This window comes from Zosterops lateralis (assembly GCF_965231275.1).
Source record: "Zosterops lateralis genome assembly, chromosome: 4".
NCBI classification, from domain to species: domain Eukaryota; kingdom Metazoa; phylum Chordata; class Aves; order Passeriformes; family Zosteropidae; genus Zosterops; species Zosterops lateralis.
In genome coordinates this window covers 59,283,222-59,305,248 of record NC_139765.1, presented here as the reverse complement: position 1 = coordinate 59,305,248, position 22,027 = coordinate 59,283,222, and the positions used below count along the sequence as shown (strand labels likewise).

Here is a 22,027-nt window from a genome sequence, read left to right as displayed (position 1 = left end):
CATTCAGGTATCCTGATCATGTTTGGTTTATTTCAAAGTATTAGTGAATCAGGCTCAAGGGCCAGGTTTAGAAGCACAAGATTCTGACCCTCAGGATTAAGTCCCTTGCAAAAAAACTGCAGGACTCGGCTAACCTTGGAGGAATTTAACCAGCTGAAGACGCAGTAAGGTCCTGTCCTGCTAAGACTTAATCTTCATACTGTGCTAAATTTTAATAGTATTATCATAAATGATTGAACTAAATTACATTATTGTAAGGACTGCTTTCTGGTATTTTCCTCATCATGTCCATTATTTAGATTCTTCCTTTAATACTTAAAGGGACTTCCAGTGCCAGGGTGAACTTGCAAGATTTTACTGCAAAACCGGTGATCCCAACTTTCAGTTAACCAAGAAATCCTCAAAACACAGTGACATAAAAGGCATATTCATTCTTAGTGACATCCACTGATTTGAATCATGAATCTGTGTAAGACAACATAGTGGAGGTTTTCCCCAGGGATATGTTTTAGCCCTGTTCTTTTTCATATATTTCTTCTATTCCAGCAGTACTAGTTCAGTGGGGATCTAATGTTTATTTGTGCTACATGGGATATAACACAATATATATGTTTATATCAAAATATATATGACCCTGATATGACCATCTTATTACAGACAGCAGTTATAGTAGTACAAATTACAGCATTACTTAGGCCCAGAACAAAGATAAATAAGTGTATGGGTAAATGCACATTTTTATTATATAACACAACCACTCTGGCTTGCCAGGAGCAGAGGAAATTATACTGCTTTGTTAACAACAATATAGTTAACACAGTAAATTTTTTCTGAGTAAAAAGCATTTGTACATAATGAAATTCTTTCTTCATCAAGTGTAGTGGTTCTATTCCTACTGAATCCTCTGCTCAACTCCAGATATGATCCTTTTATTATATGTTTCTTTTCATTGTATTTTCTCCTGTACAGTTCATTCATTTTCTGGAAGATAGATGGAAAACGCCAACCTCCTTTCTTCTCACTTCAGAGGTGCCTCATGCTGCTTTTTCTCTTATGCTGATCATCTCCAGAAATAACCCTGCAGAGCCCTTGCTTGGCTTTGATTCCAGAAATCCCTCTTCCTTCTCCACCCTATCCTTTCTGGTTTCTCTACCTTCTTCTCTCCACAGACATCAGACTAAACCAGTCTGTTTCCTTTCCTTATCTGCTATTATCCTGATTACATAAACATCACCTTGCACTCCTTTTTTCCTTCTCAACTTTGAGATGACTTCCCCCTATCCTGTCATGAGCCAAATGATAATTTCCTTCAGCAGCTTGCCTTCTTCTAAGCAAAGGCTCCCCTGTTGTATATTTTTGCCTGCCAGTTAAGAGTGGCTTAACACTTTTCTTTACTCATTGTTATTTAACCAAAAGTCTACTGAGTGATAGCAAGAAAATGAAAGGTATTTTAAATGTCTTTTATAGGCTTGACTGCTTTCCAAGACCTGCAGTTTAAAATGAGAAGCCAGCCAGAGAAGAAAAAACTACTTCCTGAAAGTTCTTAAAAATTAAGATGTAAGAGTTTTTAGAAGTTTGGTTTTGTTTGTAGCAAAGATCTTTCAAAAGACAACTATGGAAAAGCCTAAGGTTCATGTAAGCCCAAGGCATCAAGCATAAAATACAAACAGAGGTTTCACTTGCCAAGTAGAAAGCTGGAAGCACTGTATACATTAATGTTGAAGAGTTTAGAGTTTATGAGAGAAAATGGAGTGATTATTGCTGATGCATGAATGTTGCTGACATAATTTCCATCAGCAACAGCCCATGAAACTCAGTTTCATGGGAGCCCAGTTACCTTTCCTGTATCAGAAGGTACTGGAATACAAGGAGTTATTGGGTCACACAGTTCATAGACAGACATGGACAAACAAAAAGCTATAGAGAAAATCTGTGGACACTTATATGAGCCAAAATATCCCCATTTTTCAAACTACTGGATGAATGAATATGTTATAAATTTTGCTCATTATAATGTATACATTATATTCTATTTGCCTAATGTTAATGTTTTATGGTGTGTCAAAAATTACTGAATAAATTGTGGCTTCTATGTAGCAAAGAAGAGTTTATTTAGTATATACATTCAGGAAAACAACAGTCACTAATGAGATTACATACTAGCTGATTATTTTGTTTGTGTTGTGAATTTGATAAAACACCATGAACTATGCAGATGATGAGATGCAATGTCCTTCAATATTGCTCTTTTATAGCACTTGAATATTTCATGTTCCACTGTCTGTATCTGAAAGAATCTCTGCCCTCCATAATGGTGGGCAGATGTCCAGGTCAGGTGCTTAATTTGACAAAACCTAATGATTTGACTTGACAAAACCTAAGGATTTTTCTTGAAGCCTTCCACCAGTCACAGTGCAATTAATCTATCTGACACAGATGAATCAGAAATCAGTGATTTATATATTATTGCCTCTCTCAATGAAACCAAGCCACCTCCACAGCTCAACAGATTCTCTTCTTCAAATTAAATGTTCAACAGGTCAAAGAAATATGCAACTAACAAGTCAAATCTTTGATTAAATTGGTTTATTTAGCACTGGTAAATTATCAGTTTAAAATTTTGAAGTGGAAATAAAATTGTTCCATTTTAAGTGGTCTATTTCAATTAGATAATTTCAAAACCAACTGGTACAGCACAGGCATAGCTGATACAACTTGTCTGCAAACATACAGAGGTCAAAGCACAGGGCTCTGATTCCTAAGGGGGGGTCTGCTTGGCTTATTCAGGTTGTGTGCAGCTCAGTGATTTTAGGCAGCTTCTGAGGCTTACAGGAACTCTGTGGGCAGATTGACCATCTGTGCAGGGTGTCCTGTGTGTCAGGCAGAGCACTCACCCATCCAAACACAGGTTTTTGTTTGGTTGCCCAGTGAATGAGGCTCATGGTGCTGAGTCATATGGCAGGAGAATGGAGGCAGTGAAAGTGTGACAGCCGTCACCCGGGATGGCTGCCAGGGAGGGATGAGGGGTGTTCCCAGCAGTCCTCTAAGCACCGAGCAGGGACCAGAGCTGTAAACTCCCCCGCTGCTCCCCAGCCTTGCAGTTTGTCCCCCTTCTGTCTGCAGCTGATCAGGGAATGACCAGAGGTGGCTGGTACATGTGGTGGTGTAGCTATTAGGAGAGGGGACCTTTAGGAAACCCTCATTCATTCACTGTGAGTTTGGACAAATCTGTAAAAATTTATCAGCCAGCTTATATAGCTTTATATAAAGATAAACAAGACATTGGCAATTTAGCTATGTCCTTAGACAATAAAAAGAAGGGAGATACTGTGCCCTTAATTATTCAAGTTAATCCTTCAAGGAAATTAATAGGATGCTGGAGGGCACAGGTCATTCACATTATATGAAATGAAGAGCAGATTTGTTTTAAGTTTCCTGGTGCAGCCAAGTTAACAGTACAATACTTTGCTTATTTACATTGGACAAGCTGAGAAAAAACAAAATAAAAGCTCATTTTGACAGAAGACTTGTATGTTTTCTGGAAACAGGGAACACAGAGAAAAGTCCTGCATAGAAACAGGACCTATGTCTTTTTCCTGCTTTACATTTGAATGGACACAAATAAGGCAATTTGCATGAAACATGGTAAGAAGCTAAATGTCACTTGCTATATAAATTTCAGAAGAGTCTGGAATTGGAGTGAAATATCCAAGATACAAAATATTTGAGTAATACTGTAGGACTGAAATAACTGTAACTTGGAATAGAATAATTTTACTGTAGCACCAAAATTGTTTAATACCAATGTGGATAAAAAAATCTTCGTCATTAAGGTTTGAAATTTGCAGATACCAATCCATTTATATACATAACATCAAGCTCAGGAGAACTTCTACTAGACTTTTTGATCTGCTAAATTCTTCTTCAGTATGGAAGAGACAGGGCTGCATGATGTCAAGCTGAAGCAAATGTCTAATAGCCACACAACAGCCAGAAAAGAAACGGCCCTGGAAAGGTCTAGAGTATGATTCTGAGTCTGAGCATCCTGCAGCTGTTACTGCCTGCTGGGTTTTCAGCACAGCTCACATGGCAAACCGGAGACACTGACTTAGCAGGATTTTATGGGCATGGGCAATGTGATGTGGATGAGCTTTGCTGGACTGTGGCCCATCCAGCAAAAGATGCTGGGTGAAACAAATGCAGGAAGATACTGCCAAAGTATAAATTTGGCTTGAGTATGCTCATACATTAACCTTGTAACTGTGCCAGCAGAAAAAAAAATGCATTGGATACTTTTGGATAAGTTTTGGATTTGTATATCTGGTGTACATAAATTGTCAGAAATAGATTCCACTCACTGTGGGTGGGCTGCAGGTATTTTTAAAGAGCTCAGTACAATACCCACAGATGCATGGTAGTCACAAGTGTTCAGTACCCTCTAGATGGAAATGCCCTGAACTATGAAACTCCTATCACTTTCATTTTGAGACTGGTATGAATGCCAACACAATTCACCTGTAGGAGCTTTTTTTTTTATCTGCTATCTTGCTCATCCCACAAAATATCATGGCAAAAGGAGAAACAAGGCATGTGGCCTATGGCATCAAATACAGAATAATGAGTTGAGAAGCCCAGGGAAATGCAGTCTTTGTTCTTCCCATACCAGATTCCCCCAATGATTCCATACTGAACTATCTGTGTCTGCATTTTTCTGCCTTATGGATAAATATTATCTCAGTTTACCTCAGCAATATGGTATGTAGCCTAAGTTCCCCATATTTTCAAATGCTGTTGGGGATTTGAGAGCTGGTGCTGTGTAATTCAGAAGAAAGGAGACCATCTTTTTGTATAGCAACTTCCAGGTGGGCCATTTTCTAGAAACAATCCAATTTCTTAGTAAGTAAAGTAAAAATAGAAAAGTTAGAGAAAATAACTATGAGAAACATGCAGAGCAACAATAACACAGTGGATTTCTGCTGAGAAGGAGAGACTTTTGAAAAATTCAGGGCTATGGCTGGAGGCCCCATCTGGCTGGGATCACCTGCCCATCTTGGAAAGAGGCTGGAGCCTGGGCGTGATCAACCTTCACTATCAGAAGCAAAACAACTAGAACTGCAAGGTTTTTAGCATATATTACAAATTCAAACCCGGGCCTATTCTGATGGAAAATCTTCCTTAGGAATGTGAATTGTTTTGGGCAAAATAACCAGGCTTCTTTCCTGGCAGGGATACTATTTGCATCAAAAATTAGTGTCATCCGCCCACTCGGTTTCCAGCTCACAGCCAGGCATTTCATTAGCGAAGTGAGAACAGAGATGCTTGGCTGGAGCAGCTTCAGCAAACAATCCTGCCAGCGCCGCCAGAAAGGTGGGAGAAGTGTGTGCTCCCACGGGCGCCAGGGTCAGGAGGACCACTCCGAGCCTGAAGAGAAATGAGGATATCCCATTCCTGCCTGGGAAAGGGGAATATGTGCAAGGGGGAACGACCCAGCCCCGACAGCAGGACAAGCCCCTCTTTCCCAGGAGGGGAAGGGGTGTGCAGAGCCCTTGTGCGCTGTGTGTGCAGGAGCCGTGGGCGCTGATAGCGCGGGTGGAGCGGAGTGTGGGGCAGTGCGGGTGTGGAGCCCGGAGTGCGGCCCCCCAGGGCCACGCGTGTGCCCTGCGAGCCGGGAACGGCACCGGGAGCCAGCCGGGCATCTCAGAGGCGTTCTGCACACCCACAGCTGCCAGCGCACAGTGCTGTGCGCTGAGCCCCCACGGGCGAGCGGGCGTGAGGGGAGCTGTGTGTCCGTGCGGAAAGGCAAAGGCGACCAGCCCGTGTCCGCACAGCGAACAGGTGCGCGCGGAGAGACGGCGCGGAGGGCGGGTGCGGGTGTGTGAGGGGGGATGTGGAGACGGGGGTGGGTGTGGAGGAGGCGGTGCCCCTGTGCCTGTGTGGAGAGCTCACCGCCCGCACACACCCGCACACACCGCCGTCCCTCGGCCTCTCCCGGCGCTGGCGGCCCGGGGCGGGGCCCTGACGCACTGCGGCTGCCGCGGGCGGAGGCGCCGGGCCCGCGGGGCGGGGGCCGCTGACCGGGGCCGGGGCTGGGCCCGCCGGGGCTGACTGACTGACTGACAGCGATCCCCGCCCAGGGCGGACTGACTGACAGCGATCCCCGCCCAGGGCGGACTGACTGACTGACATCGATCCCCGCCCAGGCGCTGGAGGGGCCGGGCCCGAGCGGGGCGGGCCGGAGGAGGAGAAGGAGGAGCGGTGCGAACCTCCCTGCCCTGCCGCGGCTCCTACCTATTCATTCAGTCACCTAAAATGGCTGTGGAGAGGAGGTTTCGGAGCCGCAGGAGGAGGTGAGGGGGATCCGCAGCAGTGCCCCCGCCTCCCCCGCGGCCCGGCGGAGCTCCCGGCGGGGCCTGGCCGCCCCTCGCCCTCAGCACCATGTCCGCCGGCGCGGACGAGAGCTCGGTGCGGGTGGCCGTCAGGTAAGCGGCGGCTCCGCGGGCCGGGCCGGGCGGGCTCCCAGCAGGATCCCAGCGGGCTCCCAGAGCCCACGGCCCGGGGGCGGCAGCCGGGCACATCTTTCCCGCAGAGAGGGATCGCCTCTCCCGGCGCCTGCCCAGCCTCTTCTTCCTCGCAGCGGTAGGAAATAGCCAAAGGAGAGGGGGAACCCCCCCCCACCGTTCTGAGGTTTTTCTCAGTCGTTTCTCTCTAATTTTGAGCAGTGACCCTAAAAATACTCGGACTAATTATAGCCCGGTGCTGGTAGTGCTTACTCATGGGAGCGGAGCAGCCCCTGGGCTGTGGCGGTGCATCGCCGAGCGTTACCAGAGTGGATCCTGGCACGCTGATATTTTTAGAAAGATAAAGGCTTTTATCCCGCGGAGGCTGTGTCTAACCTCACATACCAGTGGGATGGATTCCCATAAGGCTCACAGTACAGAGGAATTAGGTGTATGTAGAAGTCATGATGGGAGGGGAGCTTAAATAATTTAAAAACATCAGTTAATTCAAATTGCTCTTTAATCAGAGATAAAAATCTGCTGTTCATTAGTGAGCTCTTGTCTCTTCTCGGTTTTCTATGTGAAAATACTGTTTTATTGTTTGAAGAGCTTACAGTTTAGCCTGTGGATGCTTCAATTTTTCAAGATGTCTTTACATGATTGAAGCAAGAGGAGAAATACATGTGTGTGTGCATATATTTATGTCTGCCTATGTATATGTAGGTCAATATTTGGGGTTTAATTGTGATACTGTCTGTTGATTTATTTCTTTACTTTGAAGAAGTTTCTTTATGCTGGCACACTTGGATTATTTACAACACAAGCAATCAGACCTTAGGGGAAGGTCTGTTTGTTTCAGTGGGTCCTTGGACAATCTCGCATTAGAGAATTCAAGGGAAGATGAAGTGGGTGGTTTCTGAGGGGTTTTTTGTTTTCTCTGAAGGCTGTAGAAATAAGTGATGTTACTGCGTGCTAGTGTTGGTACACGGTGTAGGGGGAGTGGTGCCATAACATTTTCAGTAAACAGAGAAGCACCACCCCTGCATGGTAACGTGGGGTGGATGCTGCAGTTGTTCATTAAAGTCTGATTGCAGCAGTATTTTCTGTTGGGAGAGATGCTTCTGTGAATGCTATTGTTGAAGCATTTTTCACATAATGTTCAGGGAGGTACTGTTCTAAAGCATAATTAGGCTGTATTTTTAAAAAGGAAAATATGAGATAGGTGTGATCATAAAAATAGGGTGTGTTACAGGTTTACAGACTGCCCTCATTTCATTTGAAGAAAATATTAAATATGTACTGAGCCAAAATAAATAGTGATGTAAAAGTTCATTTACAAATACAGAGGTTTGTTGCAGCTTGGAATTAAATGAAAAACCTACTGGTAGAAATACATTTTTAATTGTAGGTGTGTGATGAATAGATTAGGAGTAGTACATGGTAAAGAATTTGTAGAAGTAAATTAAAGTTACCCAGCTGTAGTTCTTGACAACAAATCCCTAATGTTATAAGGTATATTTCTGCAGTATAATTGTCTAACTAACATTTTGTGCCCGAGTGCAGTTCACTAATAATGAAGGATTGCATTTTTCCTCCTGTCTGCTTTCTTCCTTTTGGCAAATTAACTATTCATCTACCAGATTTCCTCCTCTCTGTTTAGCATTCATGAACAAAAGCACGCACAATAATTGTTTTTGCACCAGTAGCTCTTTGTAGATGGTTTTCTTTTACTTCTGATTGTATATTTTGTGCAGTCCTGTAATTCAACTGATTTTGCATCTCAGTGTGTATTGGTGCCATGCTGTACTGTGCATTATGAGTATTACATTCTGTTTCCTTGTTGGTTTTGCTCTTCAGCTGTTTTTGGCAGCTTGAGTTTAGTTCAGTGATGATCTCCACAGTTGTGATGAATTAGGGTTATATGTTTCTGAACAAGGCTTGCTCTACAGCTGGACCAGCTTTTAGTTTGCAGTCCTCATGGTTGCAGGATATACTGCAAAGGCATGAATTTGCTTAGACTTCAAACGTAGGTTACAGAATAGACATCACTGAAATTGTTTAGCAAATTGTTTTTCCAGAACCTGGTTGTCTCACCTAATTGTATCCAGTAGGAATGAAAAATACTTAATTCTTTCCAATTAGCACCAGCTTTAAGCTATCATCTTGTATGCTAATTGCTCCCCATTTTCTTCGGTGTAATAATGGGTTTGTGACTGATGAGCGCTGGTTTAGTGAAGCATGAAAGCTGAAAATAGTTTGGCAGATAATCCAGTAGCTAATGTTAAATTCCTCAATTAAGAAAACATTTTTTCTCTAGTCACCCACCACTGAAAGACTTGTGGACTTTGTGGATGATGGTGTGCAACTTTGGCAAAGCTTCTGTATGACTGTATGTCTGTTTTCAGAGAGAGTCCACATGATAGAAAACAGTCATCTAATTAGAGAATTTTCTTTTAAATGTGAAAAACTATCATTTTTGTAAGTCTAAAATTTCTGTCTTGCTTTTTTAAGTGTCTTTCCAACATATGAAGACTAACTTTTGACAAGAAGGCTATGAAATGTTATCAACATCACAGGCAACTGTTTCAAGTTCACAAAAGGATGTAAATTATAGTTTCTAATTCTTGTATCTTGCCACTTTAGTGGTGTCCACCAGCATTATACGGTGTGTAGGCTTCTGGCATGTTGAGTAGATGAAGTTCTCACCTAAGAATGATATCAACAGCCAGCAGTCCAGGTCTGTTACTGCACTTTAGAGCTGTTGTGTGACCCGTGGGAGGGGCTGATGGGGTCACCGCACTCAGAAGTGTGCAGTCACTTTTACCCTTTTACCAAGAGACCTGAACTGGGTCACAGGAATTGAAATGGCTCCAACAGTTAGTGCCTGTCCTCGCTCCGTGTGGCTTGGGGCTGTGCTGTTAGGATGTTCTAGCAGTGGTGATCTAAGGAGACAAAGTTGCGTTTTTGGATACATATTAAACAAAGGAACTTTTGGAGAATGATAATGTTTGGATAAGTCTAACCAGAAGTCTTGCATGGAGAACTGTACTTGATCAAGCATGGAAAGGTGTCTGCTATGTCTTCTCCATAAAAGGATCCAAATAACAATGTAGAAGATGGAAGGAAATGTCTGTCTTCTACCCTTCAAAGGGGAAAGATGGCCTTGATCCACTCTGAGTCACTGGAGGCCCTGGATGTATAGATGATAAGCTTCAGTGTTGATTTGTTAGAGAGGCTGTATTAAAACAGAAGAAGAAATAAGTACAATGTGAAAAGATGAATTGCTGTACAAGCTGGCCAGCAGTCAAGAGAAGATGGTCACTCTGACATGCTCGGGTGATACCTCAGGTGGAGTGGACAAGAAAAGATCATGGAGTACCAGTTGGTGAAGGTGAGGAGCTTTGGCATTGGGCATGTTCCTGTGAAAGGTGGAGCCCAGTTGAAACAAATGGGCAGAACACAAAGAAGCTTCAGGAGATGGTGTTTTATAATCAGGCACGTTTAATATCTGTAAAGAACAGAGTGAAAGTTTCCACTTTTCATCATCCTAGGTTTGTCTGTGTCTATCTGCCTTCTTCCCTGCTTTGGCAAAAGTGCCTCACTGGTACTGCTTCATCTGCTGTGATTGACATCCACTTTGTTTCATTCCTCAAGTGAAGAACAGGAATGTTGCTACTCTCCTCCTCATGTGTGTAGAGAGGCTCTGGGATCTGGGCACCCAGTTCTGCCTTGAGATGACTAAAAAATTTCCTTTTCATATCCACCCTGGGTGTTTGCAATATGTTGTGACACTGCATCACAAAAGTGAAATGTTGATGTTTGCCAGGTATGGAAACTGTGCAAAATACAATGGATCTACTGGTAAATGTTTTTAGTAACAGTACAAGTAATAAGTGCAGCTGATGAATTAGAACCCCACAGCTTCTGTTTGTGGTTTTCCAAAAGGTAGATGAAGTATGCTGGAAAAATACATTGGTTACTAATTCAGGTTAGTGGCGATCAGAGATTTTTACAACTAAAGCTGAGTGTGGCATGGCGTTAGGATACAGTGTTGACTTTTGATTTGGCAACTGGAATATGTTCATCCATTGCAACTTTATGCAATTCTTTTCATACCCCCAGTTCTTGAACTGTGAGATCAGTTGGTTATCTTATGTCGGGTTTTTTTCTACTTCACTAGTTTCTGTGTTTTTTTTTTTTCTCCCCATATGGAATCTGCTGTTTGTTGTCATGCTTGCCTCTACCTTTCCACATTTTTGCATTCTTCTTTTTAAGCATTTTCTTTTTAAGCTTTTCTAGTGAGATTGTTTTCCTCTGTGCTAGATCCAGCTACTGTTAGATACACACGGAAAGAAGGAACTGAGTGAAAGGAACCTGTCTTTTTTAGACAGGTGTGTTTTGAAGCACTTTGATGGCAGCTGAGATTGATTTTCTTTCTTGGGTTGCTGTTGTGCAAACAGTTACAGGTGTGTTTAAGCTTCCCACCATGAATAGATCCTCAGATGCCAGATGAATGGACATGTATGCTGTGGTATATTTTATAAGCTCTGGAGATACTCATTTCATGCTTCCCATACAGTGCTAAGCATTCTCATAAATCATTCTGTAACTAGATAAGCACCAGCAATAGACTACAGTACTATCCATTGGTTCCTTAAAATGAACCAAACTTTTTATTGTAATAGACAGTAATTATTACCCATCTGTATTCAGCTGTTGTAAAAGTGGTTTTTTTTTTTTTTGGGAAAATATGTAGCTGTGTTAATGAAGTTCAGCAGTCTGTAAGAACACAAGAATGCCCCACCTAATGAAAAAGGAATTATCAGCAGCATTAAATAGCAAAGTCTTGGGAAAAAAACCTCTTCTGCATGGAGTCTGTTAATGGAAAGCTACAAAAGAAATCCTGTTTTGGAAAGCTCCTGTTGCATATCTTTTTGTTAGTTTTGATGTTTTTCTTTGCTCTCTGACTTAAACAAACATCCCCTTGTCCTTCTCTGAAACTTTACCCTGCTGGTATGTTTTGCATTTTAGCTGAAGAAAAGACAGGGCACCATCTGCTGCTGAATTAATTCTGGTTTCATAATATCTGACTCGATCACCCGTTACTGATATTGCTTGGGGCAGGCTGAAGTCTGTGATCTTGCTTTCTAGGAAACAAACTTCCCTTTTCACCACTTGTGTTGTAAATACAAACTCATTCTTGGATGGAGGGGAGAGAAATCCTACTTGGACCTTTCCATTAATGCTGTGTATTCCTTGCCAAAAGATGGGTATCTTGAATTTAGGAAGAAAAAAAAGCAATGAGTGGTGTACCTCAGCAGTCTGCTCATGCTTTTGGATGAATTATATTTTTAACCTGTCCCTTCCCAAAGTTTGTAGAGGACATAGATGTTTACTTTGCTTTGAGAAAAATAGTGAGTTTGTCACTGATTTCCATTTAATGGTAATTTCTTTACTACTTCTGATCTGGTGGCCTAGACATTCCTTTATTACTGAACTCAGGGCTTCACATTGTCAGGTTTACTGTGTGACATCTGTACATTCTTCTGTAGCAGCAGAATGACCCTTGTGCATGGGATCAAGAGAGTGCTGCTCCCTCCCTCTGCTTTCCCTTGATTTGCTTTAAACCTTTTATAGATTGCCCGTGCTGCCCTCTCAAAGATGGCTGTTGAAATTCTTGCTTTTATGTTCTGTTGCCTGAATACTGCTGGTGAAATCAAGCAACTTTAGATGCTTTTCTTATTTTAAGGAAAATACAGTGGAATACTAAATATCTGTGGTGGCAAGAGATTTTTTTTTTTTTTTTTTTGTTATGCTAATATTATTTCCATGTAAAACACTTTCAAGAAGTGTCATTTGAACTGGTGAACAAGAAAGTTTAATTAGAAATTAAACCCGATCTGAACAAGTCTATCAAGAGTAACTGCATGAGCTGTGCCTTTTTATTGTGCTCTCTTTCTCTTCTCTTGAATAGTTTTAAATCTTTGTTCATTTTCTTTTTATTCTTCCTTGTGGAGTGGTTTTTTTTTTTCTTTTGTTTGTTTTATGGGTTTTTTTTTTTTTTTTTTTTTTAGTTTTCTGTTAATTTCCACTTTTCCCTAGTGAAATATATCTGCTCCAGTATGAGGGGAGAAATGCTGCCTTATTTTTCAAAAATGGCCTTGTCTGATGTGTTTATTATGGCAACAAGATACAAATGGAGAATATTGAAAAGATAAGGGTAGTGTTACAGTGAGTTTGATGCATACAGAAACAAAACATTCAAAATGTATTCTAAAATGTGAAAACCTGCTGATTCAGAGCTTATGGTTGATTAGCATAAAATATTTCCTGAATGAAATCTGAACGGAAATAAAGAGTGAGGAGCAAGTACCATCTGTCCCTTTATTCTAGTAGTATCCTCAGCAGATTTGATAGAGTTGGCAACTGCAATAATTGGCAATAGTTGGCAACTGGAATAATTATTTTTCTGTGTAAAGAATTTTTTTTTTCTTTAAGTCAGTTGACAAATGCTGATTGGGACAGTGCACCCTTAAACCATCTTTACATCTTTTAAGTCTGCCTAACAAAAATGGATGACTTATCACTTGAGCCTGTTTGCTTTGGAGCTTCAACACAGAAAGCTGAGAGCAACATGACCTTAGTAAAAGGTTATGATTGTTCTACTATACAGAGCAATTTATAGGCATTCAGATTGAGTAGTGCACTTCCATTGTCGAATTTAAAAATGGACTAAAGGATTTGTTGTCTAGGTAAATTAGTGTCTCACTGTTGGCTCTTGCATTTATGCTGCTGTAGGAACTCTGCGTAGTTCAGTTGGTTAGCACATAACTGTCTCTTTGCAGGACATTTTAGATTTAATGTAATCTTTCCATGCTAGCTCTCAAATACTTCAGAGTTCTTGAAATGTTTCCTCTTGGATATTGTACCTTTGAAGGATACTTATTTTCCTTTTCCTTTATGTTCGGCATAACTGATCCTGTAAAAGCATGAGTAAATGAGTATTTTCAAGGTGAGTAAAAGGACTGTAGCATGCCCAGTTCAACTACAGAGCTGAAGACATGGAATGTTACTGATAATAGGACTAGACAGAAAATGTTTCCCTTTTGTGAGACATCGCAAAGTCTGACACTTTATCTTTTCTCCTATGTTCTCTTTTGATAATGGAAGAGTTTGATCAAAGAGGTTTCTCTGTTTACTGGGTCTAAGCTCATCTGTGGCCTTGAAAAAAGGTATTCCACATCTTGGGTCAATTCTCCAGCCTCTTGGTTATTATCTTTAGGCTGTGTATTTTTTCAATGAGGTGTTTTTTCCTTCAATTTCTAATTGTTAGTTTGCTTTTGCTTAATACTGCTAAAACAAATTTAAGGTGACATATTAGACTGGAAAGCTGCATAGCTGTGAAGCACTAACGTCAGTCAAGGAACTCTATTAAATACAGGACTTGTTAACAATGTTGTTTAAGAAGTTCTGTAAATCGTCGGTAATAGGCTAAAGCATGAAAGAAGAGTTTATCCTCTAGAAATATATTGTAATTGATGAAAAACAGTCTTGTATAATTTTGGGGTAACTAGCAGGTTTGCTAGGAAATTTCTCATATACAGTAAAACCTCTAATATTGCATAAAATGTAGAAAGTGGCATATTTTGCTTTAAGTATTTGGTACCACACTGTGTGTGAGACTTCTTGGAATAAAGTGATAGAAAGGTAGACTGACTTAGGATGTGTGTATATATTTTATTCAAAATACTTGCCTAATTAACTTTGTCAGTAATCCTTAGCATTCATTTTGGACATTTTTTCCCTTAAGCATGGGACTAATTGGGAGATGAGTCCAGAGACCTTTTGTGTCATTTTGAGTAGCTCATTATCCCTTAGTCTTAGAGTTACTAATCACTCTCTGTGATATTGATTACCAACCGCAGCAGTTCCTCTGTCTTAGTTTGTGCTTGATTCTTTCATAGGACACTATCCCTGTGTACCCATTTCCACCTGTATGAGAATATGAGCAAGCTTTTGTCTTTTTCTTAATATTCTTTTCCTGCTTTTCCTTCCCCATGCTCCCCTGGCACTTTGTTTATTGTCATCATAGAATTATGTCATAAGATCCTCATGCCAAAGATGTAGCTTCAAAGTAAACACGATATAAATAATACATGATGTAATATCATGAGAAAACCAACTCTAATAAAACACCTGAGTTATTCATTACCTTCTATGAAAAGTCTTACAATTAAAGATTCTATATATGGTTTTGTTTCTCCCTCTCCTCTTTGCTCATTTCTGTGAAGAGTAAAAAAACTTATTCCTGTACCAGACACTTTGATCTGGAGGAAGTAGCTGACTGCTCTTTTTTTTTTTTTTTTTTTTTTGTTACCTGCTAAGCAAACCATACATTGCTTTAGTTTCACTCTGCATAAGTTGTCCAGGTAAGGTTTATTTCACTCCCTAGTCTCAAATGCATTCTTTTTGATGTCTAATCTTTAATTTTAAGTACATGTAAAATCATTTTTAGGCTCTGTCTCTGTAATGTGAAGCCTTCAAATTTTTCAGTAAAATTATTATCTATACCTATTACTTTGCTGACTGTAGATGTTGATACAATCTAAACATCTGTATCTTTTTAGTTAAAATTATATAATTCATGTGAATTACTGGTATATTTGGGAAAGGCTGATGTGTATGAGCAAGCTGTTTGAAATGCAGAAAAATATTTTTAGGTTGGGTTAAGAATAACTAAGTATATGAATGTGTATTTTCTAGAGTTGATTGAAACAAGAAGGATTCTACTTGTGTTTGAAGAGGCTGTGGATCAGAGGGAAGGCCACCTGTTCAATCTATATCACTTAAAGTGCAGCTTATGCTTCTGTCTAATCTAATCAGTCAGCCCATCACTCAGGAACAATAGAATTGCAGCTCTCATCTTTACAAGCAGAATTCTGAGTTCAACAGAAGTGGATTGGTGTTCAGTAAGCTCTAAAAATTAGTTGAGAGTTAGGACTGGATTGGTATTTGCAAGTAAACAATTTGACAGTTAAACATTAGTTTAATTAAATGTTCCTTTTTCTTTTTTGTACTCCCAAAAGGGTTTTGTTTGAATTGGGCTGAATTGAATTTGCTGTTGGGAGGTCTTTGGAGTTTTTAAATCTTTGTTTGACTCATTGTTTCAGTTTTTTGTTTTTTGCATGTCTTTTTTTTTTTTTTTTTTTTTTTTTTGTTTGTTTGTTTGTTTGTTTGCTCTCTGTCTTCCTCACAGAGTCTTCAAAGTGATCTACATTGGCTGGTCAACCCACTATCTTGGCTCTGCATTTTAAAATATAGCTGCAGATCTATTTCATTATTGTTGTTAGCAAGGCTTGTAGGAACAGATGGACTTTTCATTGTTCTCTAAATGTCAACAAAAATAGCCCTGGTAGGTCCTGAAGAGGAATCTTAGGCTTGTCAAGGTTGTAAAAGGATCTTCAAGAAACATTTTACAACTGAGACCTTCAAATGACAGTGCTTTGTTCTGTGCTTGCAGCCCCAAGAACAGGGCTGGCCCATGCCTCTATTGATTTCAAACTCTCACAACTGCTGAGTGTGGAAATGACTCTGGGAAGAGGGAACTTGCACAGAATGTTGTTGACCTACATCTTGGAAGATACTTGATGAAAAACAGGGCTGGTGCACTCTCTGCTGCTGCTGTAGGCAAATGTTCAAGCAATGTACACGTTATTCATAAGCATGGAATGGCAGTGTTGTATTGTAGTAAAAGGAGAAACTCAGTGTATATAGAAACTGGAGTCTTTATGAAGGCGCAAAGAAATCCTTTTTTTGTTCAGTATTGCTGATGTCCAGTGGTAGGTTTTGGGTCCTGCTACTCATGAAAAATAGGGACTGACTAAGAGGAATTGAAAAGAAGAGGGAAAGGGCTCTTTGTTTAGAAAAATGTGACTAGTTCCATGTCAGATATTAGGGTGAAGATTTGTAAGAGACACATCCTAAAATACCAAGAGTCGAGTACAGAGTGGAAGAGTATTTTATTCTCTTCATGCTCAAGGTGAAGTCAATAAAACGTAGTAGATTTAAATTTCAGTAAGAAAAGTAAAAGAGGGGAGAAAATATTTTTCCATTTTAAGGATGGATATTGTGGAATGAACAGACTAGTGAGGGAAATAAACCTGTTTTGTCTATGGAGATGTGAAATTGTCCATACAGGAAACTCTACAAAACAGTTCAGACTGGTAACTGCTAGGAAGATTTTGGATTAATTGACAGTACTTTGGTCCAGAAAGGTAGAGTGGGTGAATAAACTTTGACATTCCCTTTTTTTTTCCACCCCAATTGTCTGTAATTCTTTGAAGCTGCATGTAGGGTGCCAGGGCCTGAATTCAGCACAATTGAATGATCCCATTCAAATGTCAGAATGTGTTCACAGAGGTGTGACAATGTCCACATGAACAGTAAAGCCTTCCTGATTTGGAAGGGTAAGCTTAGATTAATCCAAGTTTGAAGGGACCTCAGGAGGTCATCTGATCCAGCAAAGCAGTGTCAAAACTGAATTCAGGTGAAGTTTTGCAAGGCTCTGTCTAAAGTTAGGTCTAGGAAAAAGCTCTGACATAGAGATTCATCAATGTCTTTGGGCAGTCAGTACTTGACTGTTCCGATTTTTGATGTTTAGATTTCTTCTTTATGCCAAGCTGGGAAATCTCTTGCTTTGTTTTATGACCAGTTCCTCTCATCTTCCCAATGTGAGCCTCAGAAATAAGCTTGGGCCTTTTGTCTTTTTAATCTTCTCTTCTGCACGGAAAGAGAGGAGACAAGGCCTGGAAGCCAAGAAGATACTGAAGAGTTTTGTGCCTGTGGTCTGTTGGAAAGGTGAGATGTGGGGGACACCTTCAGCAAAGGGGGTGCAGCCTCTTCTCCAGCTGTGTTCTGAATATGGTAGAGCAGATTCTTGAGGGACTGACAGTCAGCCAGTGGTGCTGGTGATAGGGCTGCTGTTAGGAGATAATGTGTTGTAAGCACACGCAGGGTGAAGTACTAGAGGCTTTTCATGGTTGTTTGCATGGTTTCTATACTCTTTCTTTATAAAGTCTATTCGTTCTCCTCGTATGACCGACTCCTACCTGTTTTGAAGACTATTTCATGGTACATGTGATATTGGAGCTGTGAAGGCATTTGGAGTGTGATTTAGCTTGACCTAACAGTCTCCTTTTTTTTTCCCAGCAGGAGTATGTGGTGCTCACCTGTCTGCATTTTCTCTGCCACAATTTAAGCTTACTCATTATTTTGACTGAGCTGACTGATGGGAATAATTGCCTTCCATCATTGTTTAATATTTCTTTGCTTTTCAGATGTGCTCTCCTCAGTCATCTCATAGAGAAATCTCTTTTCCTGTCCTGTACTGTGACAGTTCATGTTTCATTCTTTCAGTTCTTCTGGCTTGTTCAGACAGTATCTTCTGTTTGGCAGAAAGAAATGTGTACAATAGTCAGTGGTTTATCACATGGAGCATGTGATACTCTTGTGGATACAACCCAAAGCATTGATTACCTTGGAGTGGTTTCTTATAACTCTTTGGAAATTAATTATAATTTGTGCATTATCAGTTTTTTGTTTTGTGGATGAAAAATGAATTTTTAACTAGATTTATTTATTTAGATTTATGTATTCATAAAATGCACGTGGAGCACTGGGCAAAGTTCACATTCAGTTTGGTTTGTATTGTTGGATATTTGCCTAGTATGTGTAAGAGTTGTCTGGTTGAAGTTCAATCTGTTTAAAAGAGAGGAATGTATTGGTAGACTGCATGAAATGCTTCAAAGCTCATATCTGAGTCTCTTGAATTTATATGCTTTTGATTTCTCAGACTGTAGCTACTGACTTTCTGATTTTATCAGATATGTCAAGGAAATATTGTAGTTTAGCGGGGCAACTATAACTGCTCCTTTTTATGTGTATTCTATAATTTATACATGCAGTTTTCACCTTAAGAAAACTTCATTTGTTCAAGGCTAGATGTCTGTCCAGGGAATATCCAGGGGGACAGGCTGTTTGCCATGTGCTGCACTGCTGTAGTGATGGTTGCTCTCCTGTTTTGCCACCCCCTTGGTGTAGGGGGATTGGTCACTCCAGTACAGCAGATGTGTGTGGGGTACTCTCCTTTGCTCACAAGTAACTTCAATTGGCATCATGTTATTTTTCCATTCTTATAATAAAAAATAAAAGGTAGGAGATACTTTTGTGTTCAAGGGGTCTCTCTGTTACCAGCACTGGGAATCCTCTGGATGTACTACTATGTGTCAGGGTGGGTGATGCTGTAGACCTTCTATGGGCCCTTGCTTAGGTGCCAGCCTGAGCTAATGTATGGTTAGGGGACACTGGACACTTCGCTTCCAAGACTGAAAATAATTTAATAATCTGTGTGACTTGTTTTAGGTATTGTTCTTCTGTACAGGGTTAAGATACAGAGGTCCACTGCTGTTTATAGGGTCAGCTCTGGTGTTGGAGTAACAATGAACCCATCTTCTGAGTATTCATTCAGTGCTGAGGAGGCTCCTATTGCGTATTGATCTAGGAACAGTTGGAGCACAAAGCTGTGGTGTATCTTCAGTTGCTTTGGAAATAGCTGAGAAGTTTTGTTTCCAAAAGAAATGGACATTCAAAGCTCTCCCTTTAGTCCTCCATGGCTAGATAGGGATGCCCAGATGGTGTTGAGCCATCGACTTTCCAGTTTCATTGTGGAGTCTGAAAGGTTCAAAGACATCCAGAAATTGTTTCATTTAATGCATGAGTCTTTCTGGATGTCCTTGTTATGTGCCATTGCATACTTGACTGGCTCAGTTCAGTGTGCTTGTGACTGATGCAAAAATTAGATGAGAACTACTGATTACACAAGAAGCTCTCTTGTGGGGCTTAGTGCTTTTTCTTTTTAAAAGGAAAGGGTTTTTTTAGGCCTATTTTTTCACACTTGAGTCTTGGTCTAGTTAGTTTCCATTGTTAGCTAAGGTAGGTAAAAAAGGACTACACATACCAGATTTCATTGTGGGGTAGGGTTTTGGTGGGGTTTTTTGATTTTTTTTTTTTTTTTTTTTTTAAGTCCCAGCAAGAATTGCTAGAGCTACTGAAGTAGTTTCTACTTTGTCAGCAATTTTTAGGTGGAGTGTCACTGTTGGACTGTTTTTCAGCTGCTGAGTCCTTGTGTTGCTCCATTTTTGCTGCTGTTGCAAGACCCCTCTGCCAACACCCCTCTGCCAACACCACTGCTGCAGATCAGAGATAAACAACTTAATGCAGGGCAATGGCTGCCCAGGAACAGCAGGCTGAAGTCTTGTTTCTCTGAACTGAAAACTCTGTGATACCTTGAGATTAGGATGGTAGTATAGGAAAGATACAAAATTGTGTAAATTTTTTGTCCAGTCTGACACTTAATGATGTATTGTGTAACACTGGTCCACTGGATTTGATTGAGAATCTAATTTTGTGTCCTGTTAAAAACATGATTATATTTGAAGTAAAACCGAGTCCACACCTCAAATGCTGAGTCAAAGAAATCCTCTCCTTTCATTTGCGGTAGGTAATCCTGCTTCCTGTCCTGTCTTTCTCACAGTTTCAATTTATCTTGTTCCCATTTCCCAGCCAGTGATCCTTAGTTCAGTGGTCGAGAAAGGGTTAACTCTTATGGTAAGTAGAGTTGGGAAATAAACTATTTGTAGTTTTCTATGCCTTGCTAATTATTCATGTGATAGAGCTTACGTAAGGGTTGCATTACAGTTGCACTTCATTTGATGACAGAGTTCTGTATTTCTATGTAAACAAAAGTCAAGTGATAAGGCATGGGCAGGCAAAGTCTATAGTTGAAACCAGGGAGAAAACAAACCTGACTTTTCTGGGAGGATCTTAAGGTCATAGTACCTGCTTAGCTGTCATGTTTCTTGAAAAACAAACAAACAAACAAACCAATCCACAAACAATAACAAAAAACCTCTATAAATACTCAATCCTGACAGTATTTTGTTTGAAAAAATTTTAAAAAGCTGAAATAACCTTCTTTGTTATCTTTCTTGTCTTAGCTTTTCATCAGATTCATTGATCAAATCCCTTAAAACATACAACTAACAGTTTGGATAGCATGATGTAGCAAAATATTAAAATTTTAAACAGCTCAGAGTTTTTTCTCTTTGACACAAATTGTAAAAGCAGACTGTCTTAGGAAAAATTATAAGTACCTGTTTTGGAGAAATATGTAAATTCCAGGGAAAAAAGTATTGATTTATTGACACCCTTTTAAGACTTTTTTAATACTTGCTGACAATTTCTGTAAAACACTGATTAGCTTAACAAGTTTTGTCTAAATATTCCATTTTTCTTTCTAAGTATCTGGTTCCATAGCATGTGCTGGAGTAAATGGCCTTTTACCTCTTTTGTCCACCCTTCAAATGTTGTCTGTAGTGCTAAGAAAAATTCTTTTAAGTGGAAACAAGGTTGGCCAAAACACTGGAGCTTTGTTATTGTGGAATGATGTTTGTCCTTTCCTCTTCTTTTTTTCCTCTTTTCCTCTCTTCCTGTAAAAGCAGGGGTAGTAAGTGGTTGAAGCTGAGTGCAGCCGTGGAGTGGAAGTCAGAGGTGTTGGAAGGCAGCTGCCTGACTCACAGCAGTTGGCAATGCAGAGTTTGTAGCTTGTGCTAATGTAGCTGGCTTCATGGTGCTGGTGAGAAAAACTAGCTGAAACAGCTGTAATGTTACAGATTTTTGTAGAGATCTGTCTGTCTGTAGCTTTTTATAAATGTGTGACCCATTATGAAAGCTTTATATTAGCCTTAATGTAATACCCTCCCTGGCCTTGAGGCACTACCAGTATGCCATTGACACACTGTTTTGTATGAACTCACTCTATAGTTTTCCATTTCCTGGTGAAGTTACTTCTTAGCTCCTGGAAAACCTTTGGGCACTCCCTTAATGCATTGTCGTCTTAGGCCTCATTTAAGCCAAAGCAGCTCTTCTGTTGTCTGAGCTTAAGTGCTTGGAGGAATGAGATGCTTGGTCACAAATTTTGTAGCAGGTCTGTAACCATCTGAGTTGGTTTACAGATCAGGACACAGCAAGACAGTTACCATAAACATAAATTTCTAAGGCAATTTGAAACAGTTAATGTATGAATACTTAATTTGAAAGCATCTGTGCTACCTCCAATGTATGAGGGACTATGAACTCTGATGCAGACAAACCACAAGTGATTTGCATTGATGATTTCTGAGAGCAGCTGGGAGATGCCCGATTTAGAAGTATTAGTTGCCAAGAAGAGCTGATTTAATTGAGTCAAGGCAAAAGAAATGGGTTTTGACCTTGAAGCAGCTTGTCAGGACAGACTTTACCTTATGTCCCCAAGGAGCTGTGGCCAAGCATTCAGCAGACAGAAATGATCCAGGATCAGGTGTTGCTGCTTTGTGTGCACTGGAGCTGAGGGAGACTGGCAGGGCAGTGCCCAGGCCAGCAGCTGCACACAGCAGGGATCTGTTTCAGAAATGGAGTCAGAGCCTCCCAGGCCT

At 40.4% G+C, this 22,027-nt stretch overlaps 1 protein-coding gene across 5 annotated transcripts in view; it reads left to right on the top strand.

Moving 5' to 3' along the window:
- The first annotated feature begins 6,232 nt into the window (after positions 1-6,232).
- Positions 6,233-22,027, top strand: part of KIF21A (kinesin family member 21A) — an 87,622-nt gene continuing 71,827 nt past the window's right edge. For all 5 annotated transcript variants that reach the window (XM_083859461.1, XM_083859463.1, XM_083859462.1 and 2 more), the window contains exon 1: positions 6,233-6,479. In XM_083859461.1, the coding sequence (XP_083715587.1) occupies positions 6,436-6,479 (44 nt within the window). In that variant the 5' untranslated portion in view covers positions 6,233-6,435. The remainder of the gene's footprint in view (positions 6,480-22,027) is intronic.